This window comes from Monopterus albus, unplaced genomic scaffold (assembly GCF_001952655.1).
Source record: "Monopterus albus unplaced genomic scaffold, M_albus_1.0 scaffold166.1, whole genome shotgun sequence".
Classification (NCBI taxonomy): domain Eukaryota; kingdom Metazoa; phylum Chordata; class Actinopteri; order Synbranchiformes; family Synbranchidae; genus Monopterus; species Monopterus albus.
The window spans coordinates 983,141-999,413 of NW_018128046.1; the positions used below are offsets into that span (position 1 = coordinate 983,141).

A 16,273-nucleotide genomic window follows, 5' to 3' on the forward strand; every position below is an offset into this window, starting at 1 on the left:
GGAGGAACTGTTGCAGGAGGAAGAGCAAAAGAGAAAGTGAAAGAGAGAGATGGAAGAATCAGAGAGGGCGGCTCCAGAGAAAAAAGCTCAGCAATACACATTCAGAAGAGTGTGTGTGTGTGTGCGTGCGTGCGTGCGTGCGTGCATGTGTGTGAGCGCACCGACAAGGCTCATGAATACATGAGACTCCCACACTTCCCCAGCTGCTGTGGGTAATTGCAGTCACAGTATTTCTCTGCCATTCGAGATCAAATCCAACATCCTGGTCGATGATGGAGAGAGAACAGAAAGAAAAACCGATGCAGGCAGGAAAGGATGGATGCATCCCTGTTATAAGGCAGTTTGAGATCTGTACCATGACCGACTTCACCTATCTGTTAAGCAAACAAGGAGGTGTGCAGTGCAAGAACTGATGAAATACAGAGTCAGTGCAGAGCTGCGTGGCTTCTTTAGCCAAATTGTAGATTTTTGTGTTTATTTTTTGTGTCAGTTTTAATGTTATCAGGAAGAGTGTTCTCTGAACAAGGCTTGTATATCATCCACTTCTCTGGGCTGAAAGATGGTGCACAGGATTTTTTTTTCTAGCAAGGAAACTTTCAGCCATGTTATAGTTCTGACCAAACTTCCATCAGTGAAAGCTGGTAATTTGGACATGTGGTGGTGTTAATGCCCCATCATCACACACCGCTGTGGGGTTTTAAGGAAAACCCTTTATTTAAATGTTTTCAAACAAGCCAGCCCTGAACATTAGGAGGATTTCTGAATCAGTTCAGTGGACAAAATGAAAGCCTCCTCTTGTCTCTGATAGAGTCTCCCTGTTAGTCCCAACAGAACTGTGCTGGGTTAAATGTGAGTCAAAGCCGAGCCTGTTTGGAGACTCAAGTGAAAACCAGGTCCCCAGCGAAACATTTTATTGTCGGTTTGTTGCATCACAGATTACATGTTTGTGTCTGTTTGCTGTTCACAAACAAAAGTCATAAACTTGCTGTCTAACTAATGCTGCTTTCTTGCTTTTTCTCCCCCTCCTTTTTCTCTGACACCTTCTTTCTTTTTGTCAACAATAAAATCTTTTTCCTAAATTTGTCCTTTTCTTGCTTCCTTCATCCTTCCTCTTACCTGATTTTATCCCATCCTGTTATACTGTCTGTGTTTTTTGTTTTTTCATGTTTTCAATGTGCTTATCTGTCTCATGACATAAACATGTCATTTCATGTCTCTTCCTAACATTTCATTATTCCTCCTCCTTATGTGGCCCCCTTAATGCCCCTCTTTTACCTTCTTTCCATGTTCCCTCATATTCTCTGTCTCCCCTATTGATCATGTGTGTACCCAAAATGTTTGGTGCTGTTACTTACCTTTCATCCCTTCTTCCTTTCTCTGGGCTTCATCTTTTACTCACGTTCCCTTAATTTCTCCACATCTTCTCTGTTCTTTTCCACTCCTTTCCCTTCCCTTCCTTCTCACAAATCCTTTCCTCTTCTCCTTCACCTCCACTTCAACATCTTTATCTTTCTCAACTCTCTCTCCTCCTCTTTTTGCTCAAACTGTTTTCTCTTCTACTTCCTTCCCACACCACACTGATTTTCCTCCATCTTTCACTCATCTTCCTCTCCACATCCTCTTCTCCCCTCCTCCCTCTCCACCGCCTTCCATCCTCCGACACCCAGCAGTAAGTACCGGCCTTCATCGGAGCAGCACAATGATAATTTCTCCCTGTCCACCATCGCTGAGGGCTCCCACCCAAATGTAAGGAAACTGTGCGACACCCCTCCTAACGTCCCTCATGCCCGTGCATTGGCTTACTATGATAACATTATCTGTCAGGTAACGTGGTTCTCGCCTCTCTCTCTCGCCCCTTTTTTCTGCACCCCCCTCCCACCAAACCCTGCCTGAGCCCCCTGTCTGTTCCCACTAATGCATGGGCATGAGTATTCTCCAATACTCAGAGGTGTGAAATGCTAAATGAGGGGGATGGTCCAGGTCAAAGCGCAAGGAAGGATGGCAGGAGTTTTCTCAACTGGTGGGGGAAATCTAAATCCAAACGAATGCATGTGCAATGCTGCTCACATATTGTAGCCACACATGGTTTCTGTCTGTAACCTGTACGCTGTGGGTTTTTATTGATAAACTAGCTGAAATCGAGAACTTACCCGATTTTGTTATATTTTCAGTTACAGGGTCCTAGTGGTTTTGCATATTTTCACCAGTTTGATCAATTTGAAGTGGTGTGAGTTAAATTTGGGATTTTTCTGCCATTTTTCCAGTTCTTGCTTTCTGTTTAAGTCCTAGATAGTTTTACCTCTAACACTTCTCTGAACAAAGCAGTCTCAGAGGTGATCCAAAATGCTGACAGCTCATTAATGTCTTAATCCTGTGACGAGGCAGACACTGCTTCATTTCATGCAGTTACCAGCCAAAAAGGTTGTGAATTACTGGGTCACCCAATTCATGCAGTTCTGAAGGAGTCTACTAATTGTTGTTCAGTAATACAGGAATAAATGAAAATGCATGGCAGCCTGGAAGGATGGGGACAATGTTTTATTGGCCTCAAATGAAAATTTTGCATATAATGCCACCACCCTGGTCATTTAAGTTAAAAACTGAAAAACCAAATCTCCTAAAATTTAGTCAAAGTTCCCCTGACAAGAAAGTCATGCACAAGCATGCACAAACTAAGTCTGTACACAGAACAGAACAATGTTGCACATTTGTACATGTGCTTACATACTAGATGCACACATAGTTATGAACATGTATTGTAGTTTGAGTATGAAATGGCCATTTTCAGAAACAAGTAATGAATGAGATCAGGTCTCAGAGTTTCATTGTGTTTTTCAATTTAGTTTGCTGGTTTATTGCTTATTGATGCTGTTTTCAAGGAGATTGTACATAAAATGTCAAATGAGTTCAGGTTCTATATGGAACTGCTGTAGAAACCTTGTTTTTATAACCATTTACAAGGTGTAATTGGTAAAATCTAGTCCTACACCTTTGTCATTTATTTTAGGGACACAAAACAAAATTGCACTAATTTATTTTGAATGATCAGTGTCATAGAAATCCTTAACTGAATCAGGACTTTGGCACAAACTGGGGTTAGAGGTTAAACTCTGCCTGAAATTGTGCAGATTAAATATTTGTTGACTGTCCTCACAGTGTAGCGAGGAACCCGTCCTAACTTTAATCTCAATCCTATAAGAGAAAACTCCCACAATCCTTTGCTATGCCCCCTTCCCATCCCGTCTCTTTCTAACCAGCTTTCTTTATGATCACTTTTTGTATCAATACGTCATGGCCTACTTTGTCGCTAACCTGCGCCACCCGGTGGCCATGTCAGCCACTGCAGCTTTGCTTTGCTATCTGTACTTTTAACAAAATGTCGGCTTTACTTGTTTATCCTGAAAACATGATTTGTCAAAAAGGGTTTATTCAAATTTTTTTTTTTGGGGGGGGGGGGCAGGTTTATTTGCAGATTAAAGACACAACCAGGTAAGCTAAAGGTGGGGGACATAGGCGGGAAAAGGTTAATGTTATCAGGATAAACATCTGAGATGCAACGCCTCCCTGCTGCCTGCAGGTGGCAGCCAACAGGTGCCTCACTAACTGAAGCATGGGTAATGCTAGTATTGTAGCAGCATGGGTAGTTCTAGTGCTACAACTGAGGTAGAATTTTTTTATTTTCATTTGTATTTTAAATTTCAGTCTTTTTTAAGATGTGGTGCCACCCTCTAACAACTCCATCAGTAGTTTGGTTCACTGTTAAAGCTACTGTAACTAGTTATTTCATGTTTCTTGAGGAAAAGCTTATGCTTAATGGAACCACAACCAAATATCATTTTCACTATTTTGACAGACAAGAAATCCTAAAACAGTAGGAAAAAACACGTCTACCATCACCTCCTAACATCTCCACAATTTCAGCTTTCTAACTCAACACCACATACACATCACAACCCCTTAATTTCCCGTTCTTCCACTGGCTTGAGTAGTATTTGTGGATGCTTTACATCCTTTGTTTTACCACACTTAGAGGTATCCTGTAGAGATCTGACCACTAGTTTTGCTAAGCAGCAGTGTTCTGATGACGTTTTTTCTTGTACCAGACACAAAGATGCACACAAGAAGCACATGGGCAACACCAAACCAAACATAATGTATTTCTTTTGCCATTTTCATGCTAGCTTGTTGATTTCAGTTAGTGGAGGTAATGCATCAAGAAATGTGCAAGGAGAGACAGGGAAGAATAAAACTGCAAACAATGCAAAGAAGACCCCCCCCCCCCCCGGTTGTAAAATTATCTGTACTTTTAACAAAATGTCGGCTTTACTTGTTTATCCTGAAAACATGATTTGTCAAAAAGGGTTTATTCAAATTTTTTTTTTTGGGGGGGGGTCGCAGGTTTATTTGCAGATTAAAGACACAACCAGGTAAGCTAAAGGTGGGGGACATAGGCGGGAAAAGGTTAATGTTATCAGGATAAACATCTGAGATGCAACGCCTCCCTGCTGCCTGCAGGTGGCAGCCAACAGGTGCCTCACTAACTGAAGCATGGGTAATGCTAGTATTGTAGCAGCATGGGTAGTTCTAGTGCTACAACTGAGGTAGAATTTTTTTATTTTCATTTGTATTTTAAATTTCAGTCTTTTTTTAAGATGTGGTGCCACCCTCTAACAACTCCATCAGTAGTTTGGTTCACTGTTAAAGCTACTGTAACTAGTTATTTCATGTTTCTTGAGGAAAAGCTTATGCTTAATGGAACCACAACCAAATATCATTTTCACTATTTTGACAGACAAGAAATCCTAAAACAGTAGGAAAAAACACGTCTACCATCACCTCCTAACATCTCCACAATTTCAGCTTTCTAACTCAACACCACATACACATCACAACCCCTTAATTTCCCGTTCTTCCACTGGCTTGAGTAGTATTTGTGGATGCTTTACATCCTTTGTTTTACCACACTTAGAGGTATCCTGTAGAGATCTGACCACTAGTTTTGCTAAGCAGCAGTGTTCTGATGACGTTTTTTCTTGTACCAGACACAAAGATGCACACAAGAAGCACATGGGCAACACCAAACCAAACATAATGTATTTCTTTTGCCATTTTCATGCTAGCTTGTTGATTTCAGTTAGTGGAGGTAATGCATCAAGAAATGTGCAAGGAGAGACAGGGAAGAATAAAACTGCAAACAATGCAAAAGTGCTGACCTCACTTTCACCTGTTATATATCTATAGTTCACTAACTTTCTAAACACCAAGATGAAATTTCGTAAAGTGTCTCTATAAGTCCTTGGACAAAGATTTTATGTTAAAGAAAGCTGTCATTGTTTTACACTGCTCTCTGATAACTAGTGCGCTGTGTGTTTTCGTGGCTAATCAGATCACTTCACATCAGCTTCAGTGATCTGAATCTCTTTTTTAATAAGCATCCATGAATGAAAAATAATGTGCGCAAAGGCTAGTTAACCAACATTACATATACAAGTTTGGATTTGATCAGTGGATTGAATACTGGATTCAGAAATTGGCATCAAATTACAGCCTCATAAATGAATTAAGTCAGTCAGTAGAACGTGTTTAAACATCATTTGATAACCTTACTTGTTATGTGTATGTTTTAGTCACTGCCCTTCTGTCCATCCATTCAGCCTAAAATAAACTTAACAGAAACATTTGCAACTACTATTCAACCAGATTTATTTTTCTAACACAATTTCAACCACATACAACCCTCCACCCACTGCTAACTCCCCAAACCAAAACCATGTTGACTCACCAGTTTTCCCTAAATAAACACTAATAAAACAAAACCTTAACCCCCGGTCAAACTAACAGCCCAGTGCCTGAGTCACTATACAGTAGTCGAGAATCTCACCAGAAATATCCATTTATTCTGGTAATACAGGCAGCACCAGAGAGTCTGTGTCTGCCTCAGAGATACAACTGGGAATATCGGTTGATGTCTGACAGGAAGTCTCCTGCTATTGGTCTCTGTCTCCAGCACTCAATCTCTCGCTCTGTGTTTTTTTTTTTCTGTCTGCATCCTCCTTTTCTCCCTGACTTCTTGCTGCTTGATTTCTCTGTTTCTTCTCTGCTGCTCCTCCCACTCATCCTCCTCCTTTCTGTCCACTTCAATCAATCTTTCTTCATCCTGCATCTTTTCTGTCTGTCTCTATCTTGTCTTTCTCTGAGGATGCCTTGTATGGTTTTGAGGAGTATAACCCTTTGCCCCATCCACCTCCCCTCAGAAAACCATGAGCAGATACACCTGGGAGTGTAAGACCAAAGAGGAGTCCGACTGTGAGGTAAGACCAAATCCCAAATGTCAGATAGTCTCGCTCCTTTCTTACCTTCCCAAACAAGCGCGCTTTCATTGCTACTGTGGCCCTGTCAATCACCCTTTCTCAAGTCTCAATGGATCAATCTGAGCCTTAGCCCCACCCACAAGAAACAGAAACTAAAACATACATGATAAAGTCATGGTCATGCAAGAAAATATCACCTGTTAGAAGTGAATTTACTTAAAACCTAACTAATTATTTAACTAGATTCACAAAATTACAAGCACCTTTGAGCAGACATTTAGCAACAATAATAAAAGAAATATATATAAAAGAGCTTCAGTTAACATTCATGCAAACAAACATCAATATAAATTATAAGTATAGAAATGTATCCATTTGGGCTTAAAACTGCTATAAAACACCATATAATAATGGAAGTACATTTGTTTAATACTTATTGGTGTTTACACAAATATAATATTTAAATTGAGGCCAGACAATCTCTCCTTGAAATAAAATAAAAGCTTTCCTGTATAGATCACATGAAATGGCAGGTTTCGGATTTTATGTCCATCCATCCATTATCTATAGCCCTTATCCTGAAGAGGGTCATGGGAAAACTGGAGCCATTGGGCAAGAGGCGGGGTCCACCCTGGACAGGTCGCCAGTCCATCACAGGGCTGATACTTAGAAACAGACAACCACACACTCACTCTTACAGGCAGTTTAGAGTCACTGGTCACCCTAAGCTGCATGTCTTTGGACTGTGGGAGGAAGCCGGAGTACCCAGAGAGAACCCACGCAAGCACGAGGAGAACATGCAAACTCCACACAAAAACGCTCTCGAACCCAGAACCTTCTTCATGTGAGGCAGCAGTACTAACCACTGTCCACCATGCCATTTGTATGTCCAGCTGTACAAAAAAGAAGTCTTAGTAATTTATCCCTGATGGGACCCCCTCCCCCCCTTTAAATGTAAATATCAATTGTGATTATTGCTTTAAGGTGGACTATGCTTTAGGTAGCCTAATACTCAAACGCAAGTTCTCAGACATAAAAACTGCATTGGTCCTGTGACAGGAAACTATTGACTTTGCGAGGACCTTATCCTGAGTCCAGACAGCCAAGGTACCACTGCTGCATGCACACACACATACACATTGAGGCTTTCAATGGAAGTAGAAAACTCCTTCAAAAAACATGGAACTGAATCCCACACACAAAAACTCACAGATGTTTTGCATACAGCCAGCACACCTACTGTTCAGTCACTTCTGCACAATAACACAAAAATCACTTATGTTTCATTCACTGTGGTAGATTGAAACTGCTTGTCCTCAATCTTCCCTTCATGGTAATTCAACACAGTCCAGCCACACAGTTTCCTCTGCAGCAAGCGGTGAAATGGAATTGTTTCATGTCAATACTAAATAAATTCAACACAGAAAATGAATTGACCCTGCGGAGCTGACTGTAATTTCAAGGAGGATTTCATTTCCATCGACTGAGTCAGCTCTCAGACTGGCTAATCATAACTGGATTGACCCTCAAATGCTGCAGGCATGCAGTACAATTGTGTTTTCAAAAAATGAGTATGATACATCATGGAGTGAGAACAGAAAATGCTGAGGCCAAACAGGTCAAAGTAATTATTTATTATTGATCTCATCAGTGAAACAGCAAGGTGAGAACTCTTCAATTTTAACATTGGTATTTTTGCCCATTTTCATTTCTGATTACTGTGTTTTGTTTGTGCTTTGATTCCCAGAGATCACCTGTCAATCACACACTGTTAGTGGTACTAATACATTTTTTAATTTAGACTGTAGTGTAACATGATTAGCATTGTTGCTACTGCTGCTCATGCTAGCAGCCCAGTTAAATATTTCCAAGGATGTCAATATCTTTACACCAAAAGTATTTAAGGAAGAAAATGTAAAGTGCATATGATAATCTGAGGTAAAGTATAAGACAAATGAGACCTGAAATTTGCAGACAGGATGTAAGTTCAGTGGTTGAGAGAAGGATTCAAATGCTTAAGGTCCTCATATTAGTTACAGTCAGCTATTGGCTGGAGACACACTGACATGCCTGCTGTTATTTCTGTGATTCATATCTGTGTATCCCTGTACTAACTTCACGTTCCGTTTCAAGAACACTTTCATTCCACTGTTTCACTCTATGCCTGACACATGGTCACAGATCCCTTTAAAAATCATCTCTGCAGCATTATGACCTTGTCTTCTTAACCCTCTTTAACTAAACACATGCAGAATGCATACAAACCTAACACAAACACAACCCTAATACAGACACTTATATGCTCAGAGAAATATAGTAGTCATTTATAAAGTACAAGCAGGCAATTATACATTCACCCATGCATGCACACACACACACACACACACACTAATAGAAACATTTTAATCTGAACTGTATGTGCCCAAACATAAAAGAAGGACTAAAGCGAACACAAACTGAGCCTCACTGACTCTCAAGCAGTGTAAATGTAAATTAGTTGATGGAAAAAGCAGAGGAAGAATACTGATCCAGAAACAAACACATTTCAGACTTCATTTCCCAGTAGTCCTTCAGTTCCTGCAAAGAAGGTTGCCTTCTTCAGTAGAGGCTTTCTTTTATTCTCTAATTTAGAGCCCTTATGTGTGTGTGAAATCTGAACATTTCTGGCTTTGCTACATCTAAAAGTCTTACAGTCACGCTAATGGCTTTGTGATATTGTGCTTATGCACAGTGGTGACTTGAGCTAAATGTCAGCATGCTAACATGCTGGGAGCTGCATTATTGGACAAATTAACATTTAGATTGAAACTTAATGGATCAATCATATTATTACAATTCACCCTAAGGGGGAACATGCATATCTGTACAGAAATAACAAGCAATCCATCGAATACCTGTCAAGACATTTCACTCAAAACCACATGGTGGTTCCATAGTTCCATAGAAGAACATTCAAGAGATCATCAGAATGATCAGAATTCAATTTTGGGGCATCATGAATATCTGTAGAAAATTTAATAGCAACTCCATCTAATAGCTGTTGAGATTTTTCACTCTGGACCAAAGCAATGGATTGACTGACTGATGCTGCTATCCCTCCAAAAAACAACAGAAAGCACCACCAAGAGTGCACCAGTTTTAACCAGTATTGTCTAAATTTTCTATGTATGCCCTCACAATAATCTAAAAGAGGCTACAATCACATAAAGGCTCTACATATATGCTCTATAAAGATTAACATATTGGTTTTTACATTGGCTATGAATTCAAAGACAGTTACTGTAATTCATCCACTATCTTAAAATGAATATTACACCTGTTCTTCCCTGTGGCCTATATTTGTCATGTAGCACCTTTGAGCAAACATGATCCAATTCACCATTATCAGCCCACTAAAGGACAAAAGGACATTACAAACTGTCCGTGTGCCTTCATCATCATCATCCTCATCCAAACCCTATTTATCTCTGTTCCCGCTCCCCCAAAGTGACACCCACTCTAAAGTCCTTGTGACTCTGTGCCTCCCACCCACTGCTGCCCCCGCTCCACCTATTGTATGCAAAACAACTATGAAATCCAACAAACAAAAACATTTTCCAGTTTCATGCTGACGGGAGGAAAGAGGGCTCCTATCCCGTAACCATGGAAGTGACATATCCACACGTCCTGCCTGAAGTTACTATCTAGGCCAACAGCCACCGGGTAAATGTTCTCACTGCTCTTACTTTTCTAAAAGTGCCATTGAATTCAAACCCAAAAAAGCCAGTTAGGATATGTTTGTAGATAGCACAGACCTCAGGCTCTAGAATTTGATGCGTGCGTGATTGTGTGTGTGGCACGTGTGTGAAGGAATGTGTCTATCCCACCATACTCAGCTTGTGTGTCTGACTGAGTGTGTGTGAGTGTGTTCTGCACAAAGAGGCGCAGACGGACACCCCAGGATGCCTCACGCAGTACGGTCGATGATGCCATGCAACATTAATGGGGATAAGAGGTTGGAAAAACAGCTAAAATAGATGCTGCAATCATTTTTTCCCCTCTGACCCTGATTAAATTCAGGCAAATTAAACGGAAACCTCTTTCAAACATTGCTTTCCCCCTCAGCAACTGCTTGGGTATGTATGACGGTGGTACCCACAGACAATCAGGCAGGGCAAACAGTTTATTTGTGATTATTTTTGTTTATTTCTTTTGTTTAAGGCCAATAAATGGAAGAAGGATGTGAAGCAGGGGGATGTGGGGTGTTCTGCATAAGCGATTACACAGGGTGTATCATAAGGGTCTTGCATGTAGATGTGCATGTGCTTCCTGCGTTGCCTGAAGGGAGAGGAGGGTGTCGCTCATGCAGTTCACCTCACTGCCTCCTCAACCAAACACAACATACCAGCAAGGCATGATGGTTAAACAGTGGAGCCTTCAAACCACTGAAAAGGATGCTGCTGCGACTGGTTTTGCCTGAAGTAATGCAACAGCTACAGATGCGATTTTGCTGCATTCTGCATCCAATTAAAGTCTCATGCCAGTGTTTTTGCATGTTATAGCCCGTTTGCTACAAATTTGATACTTTTATATCAGCAACCAATGCTGCCGAGTTTTCAAAAGCTAAATGTATTTTTTCTGATGTTCCAGGTATATTTTGTTTTCCATTTATTTCTGTACAATAGAAAAATCTATCAGCTGGACTTTTGCTACTTTACTGTACAGCACTATGGACTGTACCGGACAAAAAAAAAATCCCTTCAAACATCTTCACTGTAATGGATTACATAACAGAAGCAAGTTCCATGAGTCATTTTATTGATTTTTACATTAAACAGAAATGAATGGAGAGAAATAGCTGCCTGGAATAATGGTTACAAAGTCTCTATCTGTAAAGCCAGCATAGAAAACAGACCAGAAAAATGTCAAGACTTGTAGTGAAGAAACTAAAACTTGCAAACACACTGATGTGGTCTTTTAACGCATGAAGGTGTGACATGATAAGTTGTTAAAGCGCATGAAAATACAAACAAATCCAATGCTCTGGGATTCTTTAAAAGCACAATTTCATCTTAGTTTTTATCAGCTTTTTCACCAGACCTTGATGTTGGATGATTCTGCAAAACCTGGACAACATCAATTTTTTTAATGTCCAAAGATAAGGCTGGACTTACTATGGTATCTGCACAAGAGAACTACTGTACATTAGGGTTATGGTAAGGCAAAGAATGTGGTTATGGTAAATAAACTATGTACAGTTTGGGCTAGTCAACTTAAACACTTGGTTAAGGTTAAATAAACGTGATAACAGTAAAAAGGCAAGTGTCACTTGCAGGATGTGACCTTGCAGGTCTTTTACCACCCTTACCTTCCTCCTCATTACATAAAGAATACAATACAATGGCACAGGAAGTACATTATAAAATGCAAAATCATCCAATATTAGCTTCATTTCTAAAGGATAAATGACTGGTTTTCTTTGTTATTGACTTTATGAAAGATGAACATAGTCCTAGAGGATGCAGTTCCAGTGTTTTGGTCAGAGATTACTACACATGCTGTAAAATAATTCAAATCTATGTTTTCGTCCAATCGCCAACATCAAAGTTGCTACTAAACATGAAGTTGATAGCTGTTGTCATGGTTCTAACTGTTCTTTCTACCCCCATTCTTCCAACTTCACCTCTCCACTGGCAGGATGATCCTAATTCCCAGAACAAGCTGGAGGATCCGGTGAAGGCCCCACCCAAAGAGGATGACTCACTCAACATCCACAATTCTCTGACCCCCAAACATGAGAACCATAAGGTCCTGGGTGAGGAGAACTCCTCTGAGGTAAACTCACTGCAGAACAACATGATGTAAACCCCCCCTGCCCCCAGAAAACAAACAACCCCAGCAACCTGACAACGCGACACCGAAAACATCAAGGTGTGCCGGCAACAGGAGCCCCCAGTCCCCTCCCTGCTCTTCGCATGTCTGCTGCCGAGTGCACCTAACCGGTCAACTAGCCAACCAGCCAGCCTGCCAGTATACCAGCCAACCAGTCAAGTCTGTAACATCTCCAACACGGCAACACTGCCACCAAGCAGCCCAAGCTGCTGCAAAAACCTACACCACCACTGCCTCCACTGCCCCAACTGAGAATAACCCTGCCCTCACCAGCTTCATCCTGCCACCGCCTTGCAACCCAAGACCCCCCCCCATCCATTGATGCCCCTGTTTCGCAGCCCCGCCCCATTGTTGCTGTCACTCTATTCTCCTTTCTCTCTCTTACCTGCACACACACATACATACACATAAGATGTAAATACATCCAGTGAAGAGATGAAAACATGAACACACTTATATGTATACACACGTACACACCTTCCCCTGCCTGCATTGGTGTATTTTGTAAAATGAAAGAAATCATACAGAAGTTTAAAACGTACGTAAAACGTCATTGTAAAAAAAATAAATAAAATAAAAGTTAAGATAAAGCTACTGAAAGGTTTTGATGTTCGTCTGACTAATCCAGTGAGTGTGTATAATTATTGGAAAAAATTGCTTGGATCGATTTTAAAAGAAGCAACACAATGTGTCTTGGTTTTCATTGATGTGATTTCTAATCCTTTGATGTAATTGTTTTTTTTTGTACTTTTTTGGGACTTTGAACAGAGAATAAAAAAATGAGATTCAGACAGTTGTTGAAATAAACCTTTTTAACATGACCTCCATGGATCCAGTCTTTTCCTCAGCGTCACCTCCCCTCTTTTCACCCCCGAACACTTTCTGCATGGCTTTGAACACAACTTCCTAGGTCTTTGTCACACTGTATACCTGCTACAGTGGCCCGTAGGTGTGGTTTTGAAATTGTTTTCATCAATGAGAAAGATAAATGCAGATGCTGATTTTTGAAAATGCTCACCTTTCAAAAAAAAAAAAAAAAGCATGTCTCTAATTCACCTGGAAAAAGAAAACCATGCCTCATATTTAAAAAGTTCACCTAAAATAAATAAACAGATAAAAACCACTGTGCAGAAAGACTGCATGTCTGACCACAAAAAGGACAGAATGTGTTTCTGCTGCAATTGCATGTGGCCTCCAGGAGTCTACATGGTACATACATTTCTATGCGCCTGTAGCCCGCAGCCATCACTGTGTTCAAACTCAATGCTAGAAAGAAGTTGTTGTCTTTGTGGTGCAGTATTTACTGTATGCAGGGAACCAAGATGATGGCCTGTTCGTCCTCTAAACCAGATGTGGAGAGTTTATAAAATGTGAGAAACACATGCACATTAAGCATGACAAGGTGCAGAGGGTGGTGCACTTAAGTATTTTTGTATGGCTGCAGAGCAGTTTGATGATTTATTGCACTGAATCAAGCCATTTATTTGGCATACTACCACACCATGCAGCACATACAGTATGCCTGTTTGTTTAGATATAGCCCTGAGGACTGCAGTGCTGATGTCACTTCTTAGCATTAGCCACATTAGCTTGGATGCTTTTTAATTTAAGGCATGGGTTTTTTTTTTCAGGTGACCTTATTTTAAAGCACAGTACATTCTGAAAAACAGCATCCCATTTCTGATTTGAAGTATGGTTTTATATTTTCAGATTAGCTGTTTTTCATTTGAGGCTTTGTTTTTTTTTTTGAAGGTGAGCATTTTTAAAATTGTATCTGCATTTATTTTTCTCATAAATGAAAAGAATTTTGATATTGCACCAATGAGCCACCATAATTTGCTGCCTTGCTCACACACACACACACACACACACACACATATATACACACGCACACACACATACAGTCATGTTTAGGTGGTATTTGAACACTTTTTCCATGATTTTAACATTTATAAATCACTTAAATTTTATTAGTACACCAGCAATAAATAGTTTTTTAAAATAGATTATATTACAGAAATTGCTTTACTTACTCCAGATTATCAGGCTGCGCTTTCACATGTAGATTACACCATATTAGAGATAAAGCTGCATGAATGTTGTGCATATGTTTGAACAGAAGTACATCTCAATGGAGTTGACTCAGTTGCCATGGAAATGGGTCAGCTGTTATCACCTCAGCATACTTCCATGATCACAGTTTTAGGGTTGCATAATAACAACTAAAACCATCCCCATAACTTAGCAAACTCAATCTGCTGATGACAGCCAAGAGATGTGGCTGAAAGTGCCAGAAAAGCCAAATAAGACTTTGTGCTAAGAGCTTTTGTCATAATGGCTGCCTAACCTGACCCATCATCTAAAACTCAAACACGCTGCACATTTCTGTTAAATCTGGATAATTTATTTGTTGCTGCTTGGGGACAGGAATCTCATTGCACACACTTTTGTAATTTTCATCCCTTATTTTAGGTCAGATGAATCACTGTGTGTTCTTTGAGGCCAATAAGAGGCCACAAAATGAAAGTCATAATATAATTTAGGTCATTTTACATCCCTTTAGTGTCTGTTATTTTATATTAAAGTTACACATATTTCACCTATGTGCAGATTTAAACACAAAAAAATGTTTTTTTATGTTACATGGATGTTAGCTACACAGTAACCAGAGAGATGTACTTCACGCCACATAAATCATGACACATAGCACAAGGGGCCAGTCATGTCTCCTGCCTCCAGAGACACTTGCCTGTTTCCAGCTGGACCTACAAATACAGATCTCTTCACACACACAAAGCTTGCAGTATCCAGACAAAGTGAGATGAAAAACACACCTGTAGACAGGCACAAATCCAAACACATACAGTGTCAAGAAAAGTAAGTGTACTCTTTGGAGTTATCTGGTTTTTTGCATTAATTCAAACATATAGCCAAACACAATGTGTTAAAGCTAATAACAAACAATTATATTCTTTCATGCTTTATTGAAGATGCCCATTAAACAGAGTGCTGCTGGAACAGCTATATGAACCCTTGGATTTATAGATGGTTCTTTGGCAGAAATAACCCCAAACAAGCACTTTCTGTAGCTGTAGATCAGACCTACACAATGTTCCAGAGGAATTTGGTCCTGCCACATCCCCCAGCTTCTACTGAGCTTCAGCTGGTGACAGTCATCCTGACATTATCCTGAAAGATACCTTGATAAACTTGGGACTTCATTTCCCCATTATGATGGCGAGCTGTCCAGGTCCAGAGGCAGCAAAGCAGCCTCAGTTCATGAAGCTCCTTTCACCATAATTCACCACAGGAATGATGTTTTCATGTTGGTCACAGCAAAAATTGGAGAGTTAAAATTTGGGTGTTAAAGTTTTCAGAGTTAATCTTAACTCCTAAATTGTAATTTTTACACTTTGGGAGTAAAGTGTTGTTCAGTGTTGGGGTTATTTGACAGTGTTGATTACAGTGGAGTTAGATCAACTCCTAAGAGATTTAGTGATGATCCACCCACTATCCCCAGTCTCGCATGTGGACTGTGGAATGTTAAGTAAAAATATATATATCTTACTTACAAAAACATTTTAGTTGATCCTGTGACTTCAACAATAATATGTAGCTTGTATTTAACATACACGGATAACATTTTTCAAAGCATATCGATGCTAATTTAAAACATTTATGTAGTTTGTCCAAGTGTTTAGCATTTTAGCAGAGTGCCTTCACTGCAAAATGAAAATAACTTTAAGAGCAGGTTCCACCACAAACCTGCATAGACATATCAGAACTGTCCATCCTACAGTGCAGTTAGAGGAGAGAGGGCAAGCTAGCACACCGTCTACTGATCCTGGTGTGTCTCATCCCAAAACAACAGCAACTGCAGCAGCATCTGGCTTCCCCACACATGCAAGTATAACCTCTCCTACTGCAACTCAAAGCAAAATAAGTCAGTTTATACCAAAACAGATGACCCCAGCCAAACAGCACAGTATTGATGATGAGTTGGCTAAAATGATAGCTACTGATTTCCAACCCTTTTCCATTGTGGAGGACAGAGGTTTTAAAAGTTTTGTCAAAACTTTAAATCCCACATA

At 40.1% G+C, this 16,273-nt stretch overlaps 1 protein-coding gene across 1 annotated transcript in view; it reads left to right on the forward strand.

Moving 5' to 3' along the window:
• The window catches only part of LOC109968951 (SWI/SNF complex subunit SMARCC1-like), a 103,173-nt gene that overhangs the window by 74,590 nt on the left and 12,310 nt on the right, over positions 1–16,273 (forward strand). The window contains 3 exon segments of the mRNA XM_020615553.1: positions 1,668–1,824; positions 6,255–6,311; positions 11,988–12,151. Coding sequence (XP_020471209.1) covers positions 1,668–1,824; positions 6,255–6,311; positions 11,988–12,151 — 378 coding nt within the window.